The 21,171-nt window shown below is 44.9% G+C and overlaps 1 protein-coding gene across 5 annotated transcripts in view; it reads right to left on the minus strand.

The window, feature by feature from the left end:
- Window positions 1-21,171, minus strand: part of B4GALNT2 (beta-1,4-N-acetyl-galactosaminyltransferase 2) — a 79,211-nt gene that overhangs the window by 18,183 nt on the left and 39,857 nt on the right. For all 5 annotated transcript variants that reach the window (XM_010816191.4, XM_010816190.4, XM_059878515.1 and 2 more), the window contains exons 4-5: window positions 4,529-4,635; window positions 3,343-3,380 (exon numbers count right to left, since the gene is read on the minus strand). In XM_010816191.4, coding sequence (XP_010814493.1) covers window positions 3,343-3,380; window positions 4,529-4,635 — 145 coding nt within the window. The remainder of the gene's footprint in view (window positions 1-3,342; window positions 3,381-4,528; window positions 4,636-21,171) is intronic.

Here is a 21,171-nt window from a genome sequence, read left to right on the forward strand (position 1 = left end):
AAAAAGCAAGAGAGCTCCAGAAAAACATCTATTTCTGCTTTATTGACTATGCCAAAGCCTTTGTGTGGATCACAATAAACTGTGGAAAATTCTGAAAGAGATGGGAATACCAGACCACCTGACCTGCCTCTTCAGAAACCTGTATGCAGGTCAGGAAGCAACAGTTAGAACTAGACATGGAACAACAGACTGGTTCCAAACAGGAAAAGGAGTACATCAAGGCTGTATATTGTCACCCTGCTTATTTAACTTATATGCAGAGTACATCAATGAGAAAAGCTGGGGTGGAGGAAGCATAAGCTGGAATCAAGATTGCTGGGAAAGGGGAATACATGTACACCCGTGGTGGATTCATGTTGTTGTATGGCAAAACCAATACAATATTGTAAAGTAATTAGCCTCCAATTAAAATAAATAAATTTATATTAAATCTAAAAAAAAAGATTTCTGGGAGAAATATCAATAACCTCAGATATGCAGATGACACCACCCTTATTGCAGAAAGTGAAGAGGAACTAAAAAGCCTCTTGATGAAAGTGAAAGAGGAGAGTGAAAAGGTTGGCTTAAGGCTCAACATTCAGAAAACTAAGATCATGGCATCTGGTTCCATCACTTCATGGGAAATAGATGGGGAAACAGTGGAAACAGTGGCTGACTTTTTTTTTGGTGGGGGGGCTCCAACATCAGTGCAGATGGTGATTGCAGCCATGAAATTAAAATACGCTTACTCCTTGGAAGAAAAGTTATGATCAACCTAGATAGCATATTAAAAAGCAGAGGCATTACTTTGTCGACAAAGGTCCACCTAGTCAAGGCTATGGTTTTTCCAGTAGTCATGTATGGATGTGAGAGGTGGGCTATAAAGAAAGTTGAGTGCCAAAGAATTGGTGTTTTTGAACTGTGGTGTTGGAGAAGACTCTTGAGAGTCCCTTGGACTGCAAGGAGATCCAACCAGTCCATCCTAAAGGAGATCAGTCCTGGGTGTTCATTGGAAGGACTAATGTTGAAACTGATACTCCAATACTTTGGCCACCTGATGCAAAGAACTGACATTTGCAAAGACCCTGATACTGGAAAAGATTGAGGGCAGGAGGAAAAGGGGACGACAGAGGATGAGATGCTTGGATGGCATCACTGACTCAATGGAGATGAGTTTGAGTAAACTCTGGGAGTTGGTGATGGACAGGGAGGCCTGGCGTGCTGCAGTCCATGGGGTCGCAGAGAGTTGGACACGACTGAGCGACTGAACAAAACTGAACTGAACCTTTCTCACTAGAGGCGTTGGCTTTAATACCATTCATATGCTGATGCTTTGAAGATGCACATCTTTAGCTCCTATCTCTCTGAGATCCAGCTGCCTGGCTGATTGCTCTGCTAGGAAGTTTCACGATCTTCAAAACTTGATCTATTGATTGTTTTCGATAAACCTGTTTTCCACCCCATCCATGGTTTTCCCTGCCTTGTGAATAGAACCTTTACCCACTCAGCTGTTCAAGTCCCCAACAGAAGTCACTCCTGTCCTGCTGTTTCCCCGACACCTGCAGTCAATCAATGAGTGAGTCCTTTTGGGTCCACCTTCAACATGTAGATAAAATCCATTTACTTCTCTTCATCCCCACTGCTATTCTCTTCCCTTGCCTTTTTGTCTTCTGCAACAGCCAGTTATCTTTAGGAAAAGTAACTTGGATAACTTATATGCAGAGTACATTATGTGAAATGCCAGGCTGAATGAAGCTCAAGCTGGTATCAAGATTGCCAGGAGAAATATCAACAGCCTCTGATATGCAGATGACACCACCCTAATGGCAGAAAGTGAAGAGGAATTAAAGAGCCTCTTGAAAGTGAAAGAGGAGAGTGAAAAAGCTGGATTAAAACTCAACATTCAAAAAAAGAAGATCATGGGATCCGATCCCATCCCTTCATGGCAAATAGAGGGGGAAATAATGGAAACAGTGACAGATTTTATTTTCTTGTGCTCCAAAATCAGTGCAGATGGTGACTGCAGCCATTAAATTAAAAGACGCTTGCTCCTTGGAAGAAAAGCTATGACAGATCTAGACAGCATATGAAAAGGCAGAGACACCACTTTGCCTACAAAGGTCTGTATTTTCAAAGCTATGGTTTTTCCATAGTCATGTATGGATATGAGAGTTGGACTGTAAAGAATGATGAATGCTGAAGAATTGATGCTTTTGAACTGTGGTGTTGGAGAAGACTCTTGAGAGTCCCTTGGACTGCAAGGAGATAAAACCAGTCAATCCTAAAGGAAATCAGTCCTGAATATTCATTGGAAGGACTGATGCTGAAGATGACGCTCCAATACTTTAGCCACCTGATGCCAAGAGCCAAGTCATGGAAAAGAGCCTGATGCTGGGAAAGATTGAAGGCAGGAGGAGGAGGGGACGACAGAGGAAGAGATGGTTGGATTGCACCATCGACTCAATAGACATGAGTTCGTGCAAACTCTGGGAGATAGTGAAGAACAGGGAAGCCTGGTGTGCTGTGGTCCACGGGGTCACAAAGAGTTGGACATGATTGAGCCACTGATCAACAACAACCTGGATAATGTCATTCCTGCTAAAAATGCTTTAGTCAATCAACAGATACTCTGAGATCCAAACTACAGGTCCCGGGAAGAGAGCAGACTGACTTCCTGCCTTCAAAAAGCTTGCGTTCTAGTGGGGACGAGTGGCAATAAGCATATCATGACACATATAAAGTACTTCGGGGATGATAAGAGCCATGAAGAAAGTAACAGTAGAAAGTGACAAAGGTGGGGGAGGGAGGAGGGGGGTGAGGGTACTTGGGAGCGAGGTGGGCAGAGGTGTCCTCTGGAGAACAGAGCAGCTCCCTCACCGCCCATTCCAGCCTCTGCCTGGGACAACTAAAACTACACTTCCCAGACTCCTTTTCAGTTAGGGTTCTGAATGCAATTTGCATCCCACCCCTCAGACATACTTGCAGAGACCTTAATTTGGAGCTGTGTTAAGTAGCGAAAGAAGGACAGGCCCAGAGCATCCACCTTGCTGGTGCTGATCCAAACAGAGGCAACACAGCCCGGTTGTGGCAGCAGCTTCCCCTTGAGCTGAAGCCAGCAGGAGCCTTGGTGGTCACTTCTTTGGAAGTCCTCCCTGGAACTTCAGCCATCCCATGGCTGGAAAATTTATGACTTCTATAGGTACCCTTCCCCCACTCCCCACCATGGACTCATGTCTGATATTTAATCAGGATAGAGGTTCTGTCAAAATCTGAGACCAGCCACCACTGGGGAGAAGCAAGCACAGGTAGTGAGCCAAGGACAGAATGCCAAGAGCTAAAGGAAGCTGGGAAGGGGACTCTTGCCTTATAGATGGGAGCGTCTGGTCCTTCAAACTGGAGACCTGGAGGACACAAGGAAAAGGACAATCAACACCATTTGAGAGGATGCCCTCACCTTCCTGTCTGACTCCTACATGTCCCTCTGGAGTCATCTCAAGTGTCACCTACCCAGGGTGTTTGCTGGCCACCCCCCCTTCCCAGGGCTCCATCAGATGGTGTCCCATGGTCCTCCTCAAACTCTGGTGGTGCTAAAGCCTCTGCTGCCCACCGTCAGTTTTGGATGGGTGCTGTGAATTAATCCAGTCCCTTCCAGATATCTCTGGTACTGAAGGGAAGAAAGCAATAGATAAATAATGAATCATCCATATATGAGTTCCCCTAAATAGTCAAATTCAGAGAGACAGAAAATAGAATGGTGGTTGCCAGGGGCTGAGGGGCAAAAGGGAGTTAATGTTACATGGATACAGAGTTTCAGTTGGGAGGGTGAAACGTTCTAGAGATGGATGCTGGTTGTAGAACAATGTAAATATACTTAATGCTACAGAACTGGACACTTAAAAATGGGTAAAATCGTAAATTTTATGTTATGTGTATTTATCCACAATGAAAGAAAAAGAGCTATGCAAATTGGCAAATCCTTTCTAAATGACTATTCAAAAACACTAGCAATTTATCCCAAATGTTTTTCACTTTAGCATCTATCTCTGTTCTTATGACTAATTCAAGCTCTGATTCAAACATATCCTCCCTATGCGTTCTTAGATAACTTACTAAACTCATCTGTGAAGTTGACAAAATAATATTTACCTCACAGAGAAGTGACGCTGAACTAACTAGAAGAGTGTGTAAAAACCAGTCGTGGAGGGGAGTTTTAACTGGCATAGACATCCTTTTCCTATGCACTCTGTGGAGGCGGGCTCATGCTTTGATGCTGGAGGACACCGAGCAGCCCACTACACCCTAAGGTTCCTCAAGGCACCTAGGTTTCTGTCCTCTTCTATGTTATCTCAGATCCCCATGGAGGTCACAGCTACTAAGGGTGATTCCCAGTGATGGAAAGAGTGAGACCAACATTAAATGAAGTCATGTCAAGCTTTGTGCACTGTGCTGGATACACAGCATGAACGACTGTTGCCTTCTGCTCCCACCTTTCTCTTGAGAAGGAATAAGAAGAAAGTTGTTTCAGTCTTCTGAGTGGAGCGGTACCTACCCGGGATGGGAATTGTGTGCAGGGGCATCACCTCCACTCCGTGGACCGGGTACCCAAAGGGGAGGTTGGCCTGAGCCAGCAGGGGTGGTGGGCGAGGCAGCCCTTCTCTGTAGGGAAACAAAACCATTAGCAGCTGCCTTGACACCTGTCCCTGGTTAGTTCTTAAAGTGATATCTGTACCCAGAGCTTTGTGCTGCCAATGGGGAGGAATCATTCATAGATGGTCCCAATCTGCCCTCCATTCTCTCGCCCCTTTATTCTTGCTCCTCTCGCCAACCTCTAACTCTACAAAGAATTGAAGCAGATTACAACAAAGCACATTCAAAATCAAAACCACAACTAGCAGGACCTTCCTGGGGGTAAAGAATCTGCCTGTCAGTGCAGGGGACTCGCATTTAACACCTGGTCCACGTGCCATAGGGCAACTAAGCCCATGTGCCCCAACTACTGAGTTCACACTCCCTAGAGCCCATGCCACCGCAATAAGAACCCCACGCACCGCATGTAGAGAGTAGCCCCCACTCACCGCAACTAGAGAAAAGCCCATGTAGCAATGAAGAACCAGCACAGCCAAAACAAAACAAAACAAAAAAAGGTGAAGGGGAATTCCTTGGTGGTCCACTGGTTAGCGCTCTCAAACTGCCGATGGTCCAGGTTCAACCCCTAGTTGGGGAACTAAAATTCCACATGCCACCAAGAAGGGCAGAATAATAATACGACAGCACTCAGCATCTGCGGCTCTTACTGAGGCATCATCACCGATCCAGTGAACACGAACTTGGGCAAACTTCAGGAGATGGTGAGGGACAGGGAGGCCTGGCGTGCTGCAGTCCATGGGGTCGCAAAGAGTTGGACACGACTGTGTGGCTGAACAACAAAAATTACTGAGGCAGCAGGCATCCCAGGCAGTAAGAGTGGCACCACCAGGCTCCTTTCCTGGGAACTACATGCAGCATCTCAGCATCGAGCTACTGTAGCTTTGGCATCTGTGCTTTATCTCAATTTATTTTGTGCATTCCATTAGCAAGATGCGTCCAGACGTAATTGTTTCTTCGCTTTACACCATTTCATTTTATGAAAAATTTCATAGAAACTGTCTACATTCAGATAGTAAGGGAAACTTGTATATGTATAGAAGGATATTGTTGTTGTTTAGCCCCTAAGTCATGTCTGACTCCTTTGTGACTTCATGGACTGTAGCCCACCAGGCTCCTCTCTCCATGGGATTTCCCAAGCAAGAATACTGGAGTGGGCTGCCATTTCCTTCTCCAGGGGATCTTCCCAATCCATGGATAGAACCCGGGTCTCCTGCATTGCATGAGGATTCTTTATCGCTGAGCCAGCAGGGAAACCCATCTGTATAGAGGGCTGTGTGTGTGTGTTAGGTCCTCAGTTGTGTCCGACTCTTTGCGACCCCAAGGACTGTAGCCAGCTAGGCTCCACGGTCCATGGCATTCTCCAGGCAAGAATACTGGAATGGTTCCCCATTTCCTTCTCCAGGAGACCTTCCCAACGCAAGGATCAAACCCAGATCTCCTGCATTGCAGGCTGATTCTTTACCATCTGAGCCACCAGGGAAGACTCCTGAGAAACCAAGGCAACCCATATAGAATGTTACCTTTGGTATAAAAGAAATATTCTCAACCACAAATAGGATTAAGAAAGGAGGAAGTAGTCGTAGAATTAGTAGTAAATAGAAAGAAAACTAAACAAATGAAAGAATGAGACAGTTAATTCCAGGCAAACCGAAGCATTACATACAAAAGGAAATGTAATTATAGTACAACAACCTCCGATAAGCAGATGATACCACTATAAAGGCAGAAAGTGAAGAGAAACTACAGAGTTGATGAAGGTGAAAGATCAGAAGAGTGAAAAAGCTGGCTTAAAGCATAACATTCAATCCCTTGAAGGAGGGCATGGCAACTCACTCCAATATTCTTGCCTAGAGAATCCCCATGGACAGAGGAGCTGGGTGGGCTACTGTCCATGGGGTCACAAAGAGTCAGACATGACTGAGTGATTAAGCGCACACGTGCGCTCGTACACACACACACACACACTTTTTCCTGTAGTCATGTACAGATGTGAGAGTTCAACCACAAAGAAGGCTGAGAGCTGAAGAATTGATTCTTTCAAACTGTGGTGCTGGAGAAGACTGTTGAGAATCTCTTGGACTGCAAGGATGAAATCAAACCAGTCCATCCTAAAGGAAATCAACCCTGAATATTCATTGGAAGGACTGATGCTGAAGCTCCAATACTTTGGTCATCTGATGTGAGGAGCTGACTCACTGGAAAAGACCTTGATGCTGGGAAAGACTGAAGGCAGGAGGAGAAGGGGATGACAGAGGATGAGGTGGTTAGACAGCATCACCGACTTGACGGACACAAATCTAAGCAAACTCTAGGAGATAGTGAAGGACAGGAGAGCAGTCCACGGGGTCACAAAGAGTCTGACATGACTTATCGACTGAACAACAAACAACAACATATGGCTTAACTGGGAGGCACAGTCATTCAGTCATAAAATGGAAATATTAAATGTTGAATTAACCAAAAATTACACAGAGTGTGAAAGTGTACAAGAGGAGAAATCAAGAACTGAACTATGTTCATCTACTATAACAAGCAAAATGGATAATGTCTAATGTTGAGAAATTTGGAGTTAACAGTATAAGCATTTTACTTAGAAATATGGTGATAATTCCAGAGGAAACAGCTCGAAATGTTAGATGAGGATAGTGGCCTCTGAGGAGTAGGACTGGGAAGTAGGGAGCGGGGTTAGGTCTTTTAGTATCATTTGCCTTGAAACAGTATACACATATTATTTGACTTTTTAAAAATGCTTTTAAATTAAAAAAAAAAAAAGGAAAAGAAAAGAACAGGAGACTCCAAACTAGCAGTAAAAGCTAGTAGAGTGTGAGAAAATTGGGGAACCCACTTCTTTTTCTCACTTTGTCAAACCACACTCTAAGACCCTAATTTCATCAAAGACTGCACAGAGGGGAATATTACTGGCAATTATTTGACCACATCCTGAAATGTCTGGGTTTTTTCAAAAACAGAACAGGGACTTAGCTGGTGGTCCAGTGGCTAAGACTCCTCATTACCAATGCAGGCAAGGGGTCTGGGTTTGATGCCTGGTCGGAGAAGGCAATGGCAACCCTCTCCAGTACTCTTGCCTGGAAAATCCCATGGAGCCTGGTAGGCTGCAGTCCATGGGGTCGCAAAGAGTCAGACACGACTGAGCGACTTCACTTTTCGGAGAATCCCAGGGACGGGGGAGCCTGGTGGGCTGCCATCTATGGGATCGTACAGAGTCGGACATGACTGAAGCAACTCAGCAGCAGTAGCAGCAGCAGGGAATGCTACTAAAAAAAAAAAAAAAAAGAATCCCACACGTGGCAACTAAGACTCCACTCAGCCAAATAAATAAATACAAATATTAAAAATAAAATAAAAATAAATAAAGCAGAACAAAGAACTTGAGTTCTCCAGGAAGCAGACGCCGAGCAGCTTTTGAGGACATAGTGTTATTGGGTGACAATTCTAAGAAGCGTAGGCAGAGGCAGGGTGAGGGGAGGAAGCCCACAAGGGTGAACTATGAGCTCATGGGACTGCTGCGAGCAGTTGGGTTCAGTCCTGAACAGAACCTGTCTCAGAGTTCTCCTAACCACGAATAAGACAGCTGGGGTATTTATCCACTAACTCCTGCTGCTGCTGCTAAGTCGCTTCAGTCATGTCCGACTCTGTGCAACCCCATAGACGGCAGCCCACCAGGCTCCCCCATCCCTGGGATTCTCCAGGCAAGAACACTGGAGTGGGTTGCCATTTCCTTCTCCAATGCATGAAAGTGAAGAGTGAAAGTGAAGTTGCTCAGTCGTGTCTGACTCTTCTCGACCCCATGGACTGCAGCCTACCAGGCTCCTGCGTCCATGGGATTTTCCAGGCAAGAGTACTGGAGTGCGGTGCCACTAACTCCTACCCACCATCAGCTGAGGGCCACCCCCAGAGCTGTTCATTCCCAACCGCTGCCCGTTTTTGTCCTGCTCCAGGAGGCCAGCACGCCTCCACAGAAGAGCAGGTCTCAGTGGGAGGGTGCAGGTGTGTGAGGTAAAGAACTGTCGCTGTGGAAGGGAAGGTCCATGAGGGCAGACAGGATGTGCAGGGGATACAGGGGGAGTGCTGACACTCCCTGCCTCAGGACTGGAAGGAGCAGAACCTGCCTTTACTTTGTCCAGGGCTGAAGTTTCTCAGGAAGGGGCTGGGATACACTGGACTGTGTGTCCTCCAAGAGGGAAAAGGGGAGAGAATTGAGGGGACAGAGGGAGCTGAGTGAGAGGGACCGTCCACATGAAACACTCTCTCTTCTCAGGCGCAGGACGGGAACACCCTTACCTTGTATGGCATGAGGGAACATGTAGATAGGACTACTACTTCTTTTTTCCCACACTGCTGCTCTTTCAAGCTCCTTTCTTCTTTGTTGCCTGGTGTGTATTTCGTGAAGTGAAGATAGGACCATCGGCAGACAGGGGTCTTCTGTTGCTGTTGTTGTTTTCAGTCACTCAGTTGTGTCTGACTCTTTGCGACCCCATGAACCACAGCACGCCAGGCCTCCCGGTCCATCACCAACTCCCGGAGTTTACCCAAACTCACGTCCGCTGAGTTGGTGATGCGATCTAACCATCTCATCTTGTGCTCCCCTTCTCCTCCTGCCTTCAATCTCTCCCAGCATCAAGGTGTTTTCCAATGAGTCAGCTCTTTGCATCAGGTGGCCAAAGTATTGGAGTTTCAGCTTCAGCATCAGTCCTTCCAATGAATATTCAGGACTGATTTCCTTTAGGATGGACTGGTTGGATCTCCTTGCAGTCCAAGGGACTCTCAAGAGTCTTCTCCACACCACAGTTTAAAAGCATCAGTTCTTTGGTGCTCAGCTTTCTTTATAGTCCAACTCTCACATCCATACATGACTGCTGGAAAAACCATAGCTTTGACTAAACAGACCTTTGTTGGCAAAGTGATGTCTCTGCTTTTTAATATGCTGTCTAGGTTGGTCATAACTTTTCTTCCAAGAAGCAAGCATCTTTTAATTTCATGGCTGCAGTCACTATCTGCAGTGATTTTGGAGCCCAAGAAAAGAAAGTCTGTCACTGTTTCCATTGTTTCCCCATCTATTTGCGATTAAGTGATGGGACTAGATGCCATGATCTTAGTTTTTTGAATGTTAAGTTTTAAAGCAACTTTTTCTCTCTTCTCTTTCACCTTCATCAAGAGGCTCTTTAATTCCTCCTGGCTTTCTGCCATTAGGGTGGTGTCATATGCCTATCTGAGGTTATTGGTACTTCTCTCAGCAATCTTGATTTCAGCTTGTGCTTCATTTTGCATGATGTACTCTGCCTATAAGTTAAATAAACAGGGTGGTAATATACAGCCTTGACATACTCCTTTCCCAATTTGGAACCAGTCCGTTGTTCCATTTGTCCGGTTCTAATTGTTGCTTCTTGGCCTGCATACAAGTTTCTTGGGAGGCAGGCAAGATGGTCTGGTATTCCCATCTCGTTCAGAATTTTCCACAGTTTGTTGTGATCCACACAGTCAAAGGCTTTAGTATACTCAATGAAGCAGAAGTAGATGTTTTTCTGGAATTCTCTTGCTTTATCTATGATCCAACAGATGTTGTCAATTTGATGTCTGGTTCTCCTGCCTTTTCTAAATTCAGTTTGTACATATGTTAGTTCTCAGTTCACATACTGTTGAAGCCTAGCTTGAAGAATTTTAAACATTACTTTGCTAGCATGTGAAATGAGTGCAGTTGTACGGTAATTTAAACATTCTTTGACATTGCCTTTCTTTGGGACTGGAATGAAAACTGACCTTTTCCAGCCCTGTGGCCACTGCTGAGTTTTCCAAATTTGCAGGCATACTGAGTGCAGCACTTTCTCTTTTTTTTTGGAGGAAATAGAAAGGTGGCTTTAATCCTCAACCGGCGAGGGGAGACAGAACAGAACAGGCTTGTGCCTCGAGGACTGTGCCTTCTTCCATGAGGAGTCAGGGGATCCTATAGATGAGGGCTTGCAGCTGGAGTGGTGATGAGGGACAAGGACATCAGGACCTTGTATTCTTCTTCCTCCCGCATTGTTTCGGAAGCAGTCATAGGCTGGTGTTGGGTAGTCGGGTCCATTGCCTTTTGTGTACTGTACTGCGGCCTTCTTTGTAGGCTGCGGCGTCCTTCTGTTCTCCTGAAGGAGAGGAGACACTGAGGCCTCCCCGGTCGGATCTTAGAAGCCCAGGCATAATTAGTAAGCATGGCAGGTTCTGCGCTCCAGATGGAGACTCAGCCAGAATTTGGGAGAGAGAGCGACATGGGGAGACCAAGTTTCGGTGAACAAGGCCCCTGAGTGCAGCACTTTCAAAGCATCATCTTTTAGGATTTGAAATAGCTCAACTGGAATTCCATCACCTCCACTAGCTTTGTTTGTAGTGATGCTTCCTAAGGCCCACTTGACTTCACACTCCCAAGGTGTCTGACTCTAGGTGAGTGATCACACCATCGTGGTTATCTGGGTCATGAAGATCTTTTTTGTACAGTTCTTCTGTGTGTTCTTGCCACCTCTTCTTAATATCTTCTGCTTCTGTTAGGTCCATACCCATTTCTGTCCTTTATTGTGCCCATCTTTGCATGAAATGTTCCTTTGGTATCTCTAATTTTCTTGAAGAGATCTCTAGTCTTTCCCATTCTATTGTTTTTCTCTATTTCTTTGCATTGTTCACTTAAGAAGGCTTTCTTATCTCTCCTTGCTATTCTTTAGAACTGTGCATTCAGATGGGTGTATCTTTTCTTTTCTCCTTTGCCTTTCACTTCTCATCTTTTCTTAGCTATTTGTAAGGCCTCCTCAGACAACCATTTTGCCTTTTTGCATTTCTTTTTTCTTGGAGATGGTTTTGATCACTGCCTCCTGTACAGTGTTGTGAAACTCCATCCACAGTTCTTCAGGCACCTGTGAGATCTAATCCCTTGAATCTGCCACTTCCACTGCATAATTGTAAGGGGTTTGATTTAGGTCGTATCTGAATGGTCTAGTGGTTTTCCCTACTTTCTTCTACTGAAGTCTGAATTTTGTAATAAGGAGTTCATGATCTGAGCTACATCTTCAATTCTGTTAGCCTTTGCCCTGGTTCATTTTGTACTCCAAGGCCAAACCTGCCTGTTACTCTAGATATCTGTTGACTTTGCCTGTTATCCAGGTATCCTACTTTCAAATTCCAGTCCCCTATGATGAAAAGGACATTTTTGGGGGGTGTTAATTCTAGAAGGCCTTGTAGGTCTTCGTAGAACTGTTTAACTTCAGCTTCTTCAGCATTAGTGGTTGGGGCATAGACTTGGATTGCTGTGATACTGAATGGTTTGCCTTGGAAACAAACAGAGATCATTCTCTCATTTTTGAGATGGCAACCAAGTACTACATTTCTCTTTTGTTGACTATGAGGGCTACTCCATTTCTTCTAAGGGATTCTTGCCCACGGTAGTAGATATAATGGTCATCTGAATTATTTTCACCCATTCCTGTCCATTTTAGTTCACTGATTGCTAAAATGTCGATGTTCACTCTTGCTATCTCCTGTTTGACCATGTCCAGTTTACCTTGATTCATGGACCTAACCTTCCAGGTTCCTATGCAATACTGTTCTTTATAGCAATTGGACTTTACTTTCACCACTAGTTATATCCACAATTGGGACTGTTTCTGCTTTGGCTCAGCCTCTTCATTCCTTCTGGAGCTATTTCTCTGCTCTCTTCCAGTAGCATATTGGACACCTACCAACCTAGGGGGTTCATCTTTCAGTGTCATACCTTTTTGCCTTTTCATACTGTTCATGGGGTTCTCAAGGCACAAATGCTAAAATGGCTTACCTTTCCCTTCTCCAGTGGACCACATTTTGTCAGAGCTGTCCACCATGACCCATCCATCTTGGGTGACCCTGCACGGCATGGCTCATAGTTTCACTGAGTTAGGCAAGGCTGTGATCCGTGTGATCAGTTTGGTTAGTCTTCTGGTGAGATAGCCAAATTTCTAGGTTGAATACCTGCTAGTTACCCCTTGATGGTGTCAGCTTTGCCTGAAGACTTTCTTCTGTCATGACCACCAGGCAAGTACAGCAGTTCCAGGCATAAATTCCAACAACACCCAGAGTGAGAACGTTTATTTATCCTTTCGATCCCAGGGTCGGGAAGATCCCTCGGAGGAGGAAATGGCAACCTGCTCAGGCCTGGAGAACTTCATGAACAGAGGAGCCTGGTTGGCTACAGTCCACAGGGTCCCAAAAAAACCACCTGCCAATGCAGGGGGACACATTTTCCATCCCTGATCCGGGAAAATCCCACATGCCTTGGAGGAACTAAGCCCCTGTGCCGCAACTACTGAGCCCACGCGCCTAGAGCCTGCGCTTCACAAGAGAAACCACAATGAAAAGCCCGTGCGCTGCAACTAGAGAGCATATCCCCTGCCCTCCACAACCAGAGAAAGCCCACGTGCAGCCACGAAGACCCAGCACAGCCAAAATAAATAAGTTTTTTTAAAAAATTAAAAAAAAATCACAACCAATGAAAAAGAAAAAAATGATTAGGTCATATCAGTCAAGCCAGTTTTTTTTTGGAAATACTAAAGTCACATCAAATTTCCTGGTAGCCAGGGTACAAAGTAATTGACAATCAATGTGCTGGATTTATTATCAAAAGGGCAAAGCAGATCAACTGAATGGGGTCAAACTTCCTGACACTGAACTAAAAAATAAAATATGTAACAAACTTTATCTCGGAGTTGATGATGTCTCAATATGTTCAGAGCAAACACAATGACAATTTTCAGATGGTTTTCTTGTCAAGGACATAACACAACCTTCAGTCAAGGATATAGGACAACCCAGTGATATTGACTATTTGAGGGACTAAGGTAATACAGTTGAAATGGAGGCTTCAGGGATCCACTTAAACATGGAAATCATCAAGATTACCTGGAAGAAAGATTAGACTACTTAAGTATTTATGAGAACATGAAAAAGCCAAAATTTAAAAGGTGAAAGAGACAGAAATAGGTAATTAACAGAAGAAGAAATACAAATGGCCAGTAAATATATGGAACACATTCAGCTTCAATATTAGTCACGGAAATGAAACTTGAAGAAAACAACAAGGCAGGCTCCCCTGGTGGCGCAGTAGATAAGAATCTGCCGACCAACACAGGGAACAGAAGGTCCATCCCTGGTCCGGGAAGATTCCACGTGCTGCGGGGCAACTGAACCTGTGAGCCGCAACTGCTGAACCTGTCTGAACCTGTAGGCCACAACTACGCAACAAGAGAAGCCACCCGTGCATTGCAACAAAGAGTAGCCCGCACTAGCCGTAACTAGAGAAAACCCCACACAAAGCAACAAAGTCCCAGCACAGCCCTAAATAAATTAATTAATTAATTAAAAAAAAAGAGGACTTCCCTGATGGTCCAGTGGTTAAGAATCTGCACAGGATATGGGTTCAATCCCTAGTCAGGGAACTAAGAACCCATGCTGTGGGGTAATTAAACTCGAAAGCAGCAACTACTGAGCAGGCACATTATGGAGATGGTGAGTCAAATGAATAAATAAAAACCAGCACCTTTTCCTTGAAGTTTTAAAATTTGATAACGAGTGTTGATTAGGTAGAGGGTATATATATAAACAGGGCGTCACAGGTGGCGCTAGTGGTAAAGAACCCACCTGCCAATGCATGAGACTTAAGAGACATGGGTTCCATCCCTGGGCTGGGAAGATCCCCCGAAGGACAGCACGGCAACCCACTCCAGTATTCTTGCCTAGAGAATCCTATGGACAGAGGTGCCTAGTGGGCTACAGTCCATAGGGTCGCAAAGAGTCAGACATGACTGAAGTGACTTAGCCCGCAAGCATATATATAAATAAGGCACTACATTTACTGACTCTTCATGAAAGTGTCAATTAATGTAGGTCCTCTTGAAGGCAATCTGGCCATATTTACTAAAAGCAGAAATCAGCATATCCTGTGGTTGAGCAATTCAGATGTTATAGGTAGGGGGAGAAACCTGCAGTTGTCAACAATAGGACATGCATATAAGGAGATTTGTTTCAGCACTGTCTGAAATGAACATCCTTATACACATCTTAATAAATGAAGGAAAGAATGTAAGTGCAATGTAATATTATAAATTATGAAATTGTAATCATAAATATTTTATAAAAATCAGAGTCTCTTTCAATAGGGGAATGGCTTAATAAAATTCAATGCATTCTTACTCATAGCTGTATAGCAATTAAAAAGAACAAACTAGATGTATAGATAACTCTTAAAAACATATCAGTGTCTCCTGGTGCTTCTCACCTCCTCTTTTGTGAAGCAGCAACAGGAGACTCAGAGCTGACCCACAAAAATCCAAAGGAAGGAGTCAAAACTGAGAACTGGCAATCACAGGGTTTGAAGGCAGCAGGCCATTTGAGATGAAGAGGCACACACCACTCAGCAAACCAGTGGAAGTTTACGTGACTGGCAGGGTTTGCCCACGAGGCAGATCAGACTCTCATTTGATGGGCAGCCAATCAATGAGAAAGACACACACAGCTGGACATAGAGGCTGGAGATGCCACTGAAGCATCCCAGTAGCAGACAGGGGCTGTCCACTAGAAAGGAAACCTGCTGCTTTGTTCCTCCAGATCAAGGAGCCATCGCAGAAATCAGAAAAACTCCAATTTGGTTCTACCACCTCCTGATCACTACAGTATTGTTTTCTTTATTCTTTCATTTTCCCCTTCCCCATTCCTGGTGTGTGTGCACATGCTTATTTATTTATTTGTTTGCTTGTTTGTTTATTGTTGAAATGAGGGGATTGTGGGATCTTAGTTCCCCTACCAGAGATGGCACCTAGGCCACTTTAGTGGAAATATGAAGCCCTAACCACTGGACCACCCAAGGAATTCCCATGTGTTCAATTTTTTTAAAACTAAATAGCCAATAGTATGTTTTGATCAACATCAAATGGAGGTGGGATGGGGGAATACTGGTTATGTGAAAATATCCCTTTCTCCATTAGCAGCAGGCTCACTCAGCTCTTGTCTTTATATTCAGTAAGTTATTTTGCTTTCAATGTTTAACACAACAAGATAAAAGTCGTTGCATACTTTGATCTATTGGAGAATTTTATTTTTTAATTTCATTGATTTGGCTGCATCAGGTCTTAGTTTATCATGCAGGATCTTTGTTGGGGCGCATGGACATGGACTCTCTAGTTGCGGTGCACAGGCTCAGCAGTTATGGCAAGCAAGCTTAGCTTCTCTGCAGCATGTAGGATCTTAGTCCCTCACCAGGGATTAAACTCATGCCCCCTGCATTGCAAGGTGGATTCTTAACTGCTGGACCAGCAGGGAAGTCCCTCTATTGGAGAATTTTAATGTTTTTCATTTATCATCGTAAAACCAAGGATAATTTTATAATTCTTTTATACATAGCTGTTACAGGTAGAGCAATCTGTATTTAAGGAAGGATGAATTACTAGAAAAGAAATGAATCTTGGATAGTTTTCCACCAAGTCAAACCTCTTGTTGTTTGTTTTTATTTATTTATGGCTGTGCTGGGTCTTTGCTGCATTATGGCGCCTGGGCTTAGTTGCCCTGTGGCATGTGGAAGCTACCTAGACCAGGGATCGAATGCACGCCCCCTGCACTGGCAGACAGATTTTTAACCACTGGATCATCAGGGAAGTCAAAAAATCTTATCATTTAAATAAACTACCTGTTTCAAATGGAAAAAAACTCATTGAAGGAAAAAGCAAATTTCAGAGTGATTTGTTCCTATGGTACTAATTACATTAAAAATATACAACTAGGCCCTAGAGCTGTAACTGATGAAGTCCGGGCACCTAGAGCCTGTGCTCTGCAACAAGAGAAGCCACTGCAGTGAGAAGCCTGCCCACCGCAACCAAGAGTAGCCCCCACTCACTGCTACTAGCAAATCTGGAAAACTCAGCAGTGGCCACAGGACTGGAAAAGGTCAGTTTTCATTCCAATCCAAAGGCAATGCCAAAGCAAGTTCAAACTACAGCACAATTGCACTCATCTCACACGTTGGCAGAGTAATGCTCAAACTTCTCCAAGCCAGGCTTCAACAGTACGTAAACAAAAAACTTCCAGATGTTCAAGCTGGATTTAGAAAAGGCAGAGGAACCAGAGATCAAATTGTCAACATCCGCTGGATCACAGAAAAAGCAAGGGAGTTCCAGAAAAACATCTACTTCTGCTTTATTAACTATGCCAAAGCCTTTGACTGTGTGGATCACAACAAACTGGAAAATTCTTCAGGAGATGGGAATATTAGACCACCTTACTTGCCTCCTGAGAAATCTGTATGCAGGTCAAGCAGCAATAGCTAGAACCGGACATGGAATGGACTGGTTCCAAATTGGGAAGGGAATATGTCAAGGATGTATATTGTCACCCTGATTATTCAATTTATATGCAGAGTACATCATGAGAAACACTGGTCTGGAAGCACAAGCTGGAATCAAGATTTCTGGGAGAAATATCAATAACCTCAGATATGCAGATGACACCACCCTTATGGCAGAAAGTGAAGAACTAAAGAGCCTCTTGATGAAAGTGAAAGAGGAGAGTGAAAAAGTTGGCTTACAACTCTACATGCAAGAAATGAAGATCGTGGCATGTGGTCCCATCATTTCATGGCAAATAGATGGGGAAACAATGGAAACAATGACAGACTTTCTTTTCTTGGGCTCCAAAATCACTGCAGATAGTGACTGCAGCCATGAAATTAAAAGATGCTTGCTCCTTGGAAGAAAAGTTATGACCAACCTAGACAGCATATTAAAAAGCAGAGACATTACTTTGCTGACAAAGGTCCATATAGTCAAAGCTATGGTTTTTCCAGTAGTCATGTATGCATGTTAAGAGTTGGACCATGAAGAAAGCTGAGCACCGAAGATTGATGCTTTTGAACTGTGGTGTTGGAGAAGACTCTTGAGAGTCCCTTGAACTGCTAGATCTAACCAATCCATCCTAAAGGAAATCAGTCCTGAATATTCATTGGAAGGACTGATGCTGAAGCTGAAACTCCAATACTTTGGCCACCTGATGCGAAGAACTGACTCATTGGAAAAGACCTTAATGCTGGGAAAGATTGAAGGCAGGAGGAGAAGGGGATGACAGAGGATAAGATAGTTGGATGGCATCAGTGACTCAATGGACATGAGTTTGAGTAAGCTCTGGGAGCTGGTGATGGACAGGGAGGCCTGGCATGCTGCAGTCCATGTGGTTGCAGAGTCAGACAGGACTGAGCAACTGAACTGAAATGAACTGAACTGCAACTAGAGAAAGCCCGCACAAAGCAACAAAGATCCAGTGCAACTAAAAATAAAAAAATATATATATACATAAAACGCCAGTAGTATACATTTATATAGGTATGCACACACATAAGTATGTGATTATGTGTGCTTATCTAATGATATAAAAATTATATGGAATAACATCTTTTCTATTACCCAGCTCCCCCACAACACCCCCAGAAAAATCTCTACTTGCTGTTACCAAAGAGCTGTAGAGTCCCCTATTCCCCTCGGTGTGCTGGGACAGAAAGTCTTTGGGGAACCTGATCTTGGCCAGATAAATTTGTACTTGCTGAGCTGAGAGAGACAAATGAAACTCAGAGGAAGAGAGTGTGTGAAACAGAGAATGTGGAAGCAATGTTTGTTAATTGGTGTGTTTTGCTACGAACAGGGCTAGGAGGATCTGGGTAGGCCCTTAGAGTGTCTTTGTCCAGGCTCCCGGCCTGAGAGTTGGCTGGTCCCACTCAGCTGATATCTACTGGAATGCAGTACCCAAATTCTGATAGCTTGGCTTACGCCTGTATTGATACATTAAAAACCCAGGGCTGAGTCCTATCCATCCCACAAGTTCCAGACCTGCCTCATTCCAGCAAGAAGCCACTGGACTGTCAGCAGTGTGGAAAGGAACAGTGAGACAGCAAATGGAGTTTGTGCATCTGAGAGTAGTTTATCCAGAGTGTGATTACAACTGAGGTTGGGCTGGGGGGGTGGGGAATCCCTCAGACTGGAGGCGGAAACGAGCCCTTGAAGGACTTGGGTGAGGAGGACACCGTTGGCCTCAAGCAGGATCTTTCTTTCTGAGGGGACTGAATGGCAGAAAACTTTTCCCAGAGTTGAGACTCTTGCTGCTACTGCTGCTAAGTCGCTTCAGTCGTGTCCGACTCTGTGCGACCCCATAGCCGGCAGCCCACCAGGCTCCCCCGTCCCTGGGGTTCTCCAGGCAAGAACACTGAAGTGGGCTGCCATTTCCTTCTCCAATGCATGAAAGTGAAAAGCGAAAGTGAAGTTGCTCAGTCGTGTCCAAGTTGGGCCTCTTGGATACCCCGAAATTGGTAGCCAGCACACCGGCCACTGAATGCGGGTGCCTCAGTGACGTGGCCCAGCCCACTGTCCATCAGGAAGCTTGGAAACTGTGTGTGAAAAGGGCTTGGGAGGCAAAATCACTTGCCCACCACAAAGGGACAGCGAGCCATGGATATTCATGTGTAACAGTGGTGTGGGAGAGCCAGCCGGCACCCACACAGTGCAGTCAACTGTTGAATTTTCAGGAATTTTGCAAGCCAGCTTTTAAACGCAGTCATTAACAAAAATTAAATTATGGGACACAGCTGAAAAGCAGTCAAAACTCACCACTTCCTAATTATTTTACTACATCTTCCTATTATCTCTACTCTGGAGGTTATTTTCCTCTATTGTATCTGAATGGTGGAGATATTTTATAACTGGAATCCAGTGATGTCTTGTCCATGGCTTGAAATCAGCCACAGTGTGACTACTGAACCACAGAAATAAGCAAATGCTACAAGCTACTATCAAAAGCCCACTGTTAAACACCATCACTGTTCATCCTCCTCCCTTCAACATATATAAACATGTCTCCGCACACACACAATCACAGAAACACCCCGTCCTCGTTTAAACACAAATGTAACACACTGTACAAACCCTCTGCATCTTGCTTTTTTGACTAAATAAATGAGGGGAGCTCTTTCCCCTTTCTTATTTAATGCCTGATGCTTCCTCCTCCCTCAAGGAATGAGCCACATCCAGAGCTCAGTCTAGAGTCACACATCACCCCTTGCCTCTTATTCATTCCTTCCTTGACTTGCCCAGCCTTGTGCTAAACCCAGGACAAAGATATCAGTAAAGTCCCTTTCTGGGAAGGGTGAGAACCCAGAGCCAAACTCCAATAACTAGAACACAAGGTTATCGGTTCAGTAGAAGAGGGCAGGCCAGCTTGAATGTCACCTTCTTCCTGAATGTTCTTTTTTTAATTCTCAGACCTCCCTCCTAAACCCTACCATATCCCTCCCTCTGACTACTATTATCATTGAGCTGGGGATGGAACTCTTGAGTTCCATGCAATTTGCTGAAAACACTCCCCAGGCCACAGACTGCCCATGTGCACTCAATGCTGGGTTCCATGCACCCCAATAATGGTGGTGCAGGGAGGCTATAACTCAGAGAGTAGCCACTTGACCCCAGGGGAGAACACACTCTATCCTCCTGTATAATCCTATAAGCTCAGTGAGAGATGTTATTTAGACCAGACTGACCTTTGTGCCTGACTCAGTGCATTGCCCTGCACTGAGTCTCCCCATCCAGCTACTTCCTTACTGGCCTTAGACCCAGTTCATGTCAGTTATCATTATCGGGCCATTTTTGTTCATACCTGGATTGCCAGGTATAATCCCAAGAGAGCTGGGCATTTCAAACAGGTGAAGGAGGGGAAGGTGAAAACATAGCCAGTCCTTGGCCATTCCTGTTTGAAATCTGTCCCTTCTGTGACTCCTTCTGCCCAGATTCCTCCAGACGAGCCCACACTCCCAACTAGTACCTCCTCTTATCCCTTCCTGTTCCCGTGTTTACCGGCTCCAATCTCTTCAAAGCTCCCTTCCTGCTCTCCCTTCCCCAACTATGCCCTGTGCACACCTGGGGCCCTCTCCTGAGGGCTCTGTGACTTCTCTCTCTCTCTGCAGCCCTGTGCCGTCCCAGAGATGGAGCCGTCTTACGTGTTTCCCCTCCCACCATCCGCGAACAGATGCCTGATAGCCCTGCTCTGTGCCAGGAGCTAACAGTCCCTGAGCACAGGGACCTCACAGACAGTGACAGAGACCAGGAGGCAAATAGCAGGCTTTCCCGGCAGGAGGCAGGCAGAGGGTATTACGGGGGCCCAGGGCCAGGGTACACATTCTGCATGTGCCACAGCTTACCATGTCATAGGTTTATTTACATCTTTTTCTTATCTCCTTTCTTATCTCCTTTTTATATATATCTCCTTTATAATTTCACTGAGGTTGTTCAGGCTTTTCATGGATCACCTTCAGTCAGTTCAGTTCAGTCGCTCAGTCGTGTCGGACTCTTTGCGACCCCATGAATCCCAGCACGCCAGGCCTCCCTGTCCATCACCAACTCCCGGAGTTCACTCAGACTCAGGTCCATCGAGTCAGTGATGCCATCCAGCCATCTCATCCTCTTGTCCCCTTCTCCTCCTGCCCCCAATCCCTCCCAGCATCAGAGT

The sequence above is a fragment of the Bos taurus genome, chromosome 19, assembly GCF_002263795.3.
Source record: "Bos taurus isolate L1 Dominette 01449 registration number 42190680 breed Hereford chromosome 19, ARS-UCD2.0, whole genome shotgun sequence".
Taxonomy (NCBI): Eukaryota; Metazoa; Chordata; class Mammalia; order Artiodactyla; family Bovidae; genus Bos; species Bos taurus.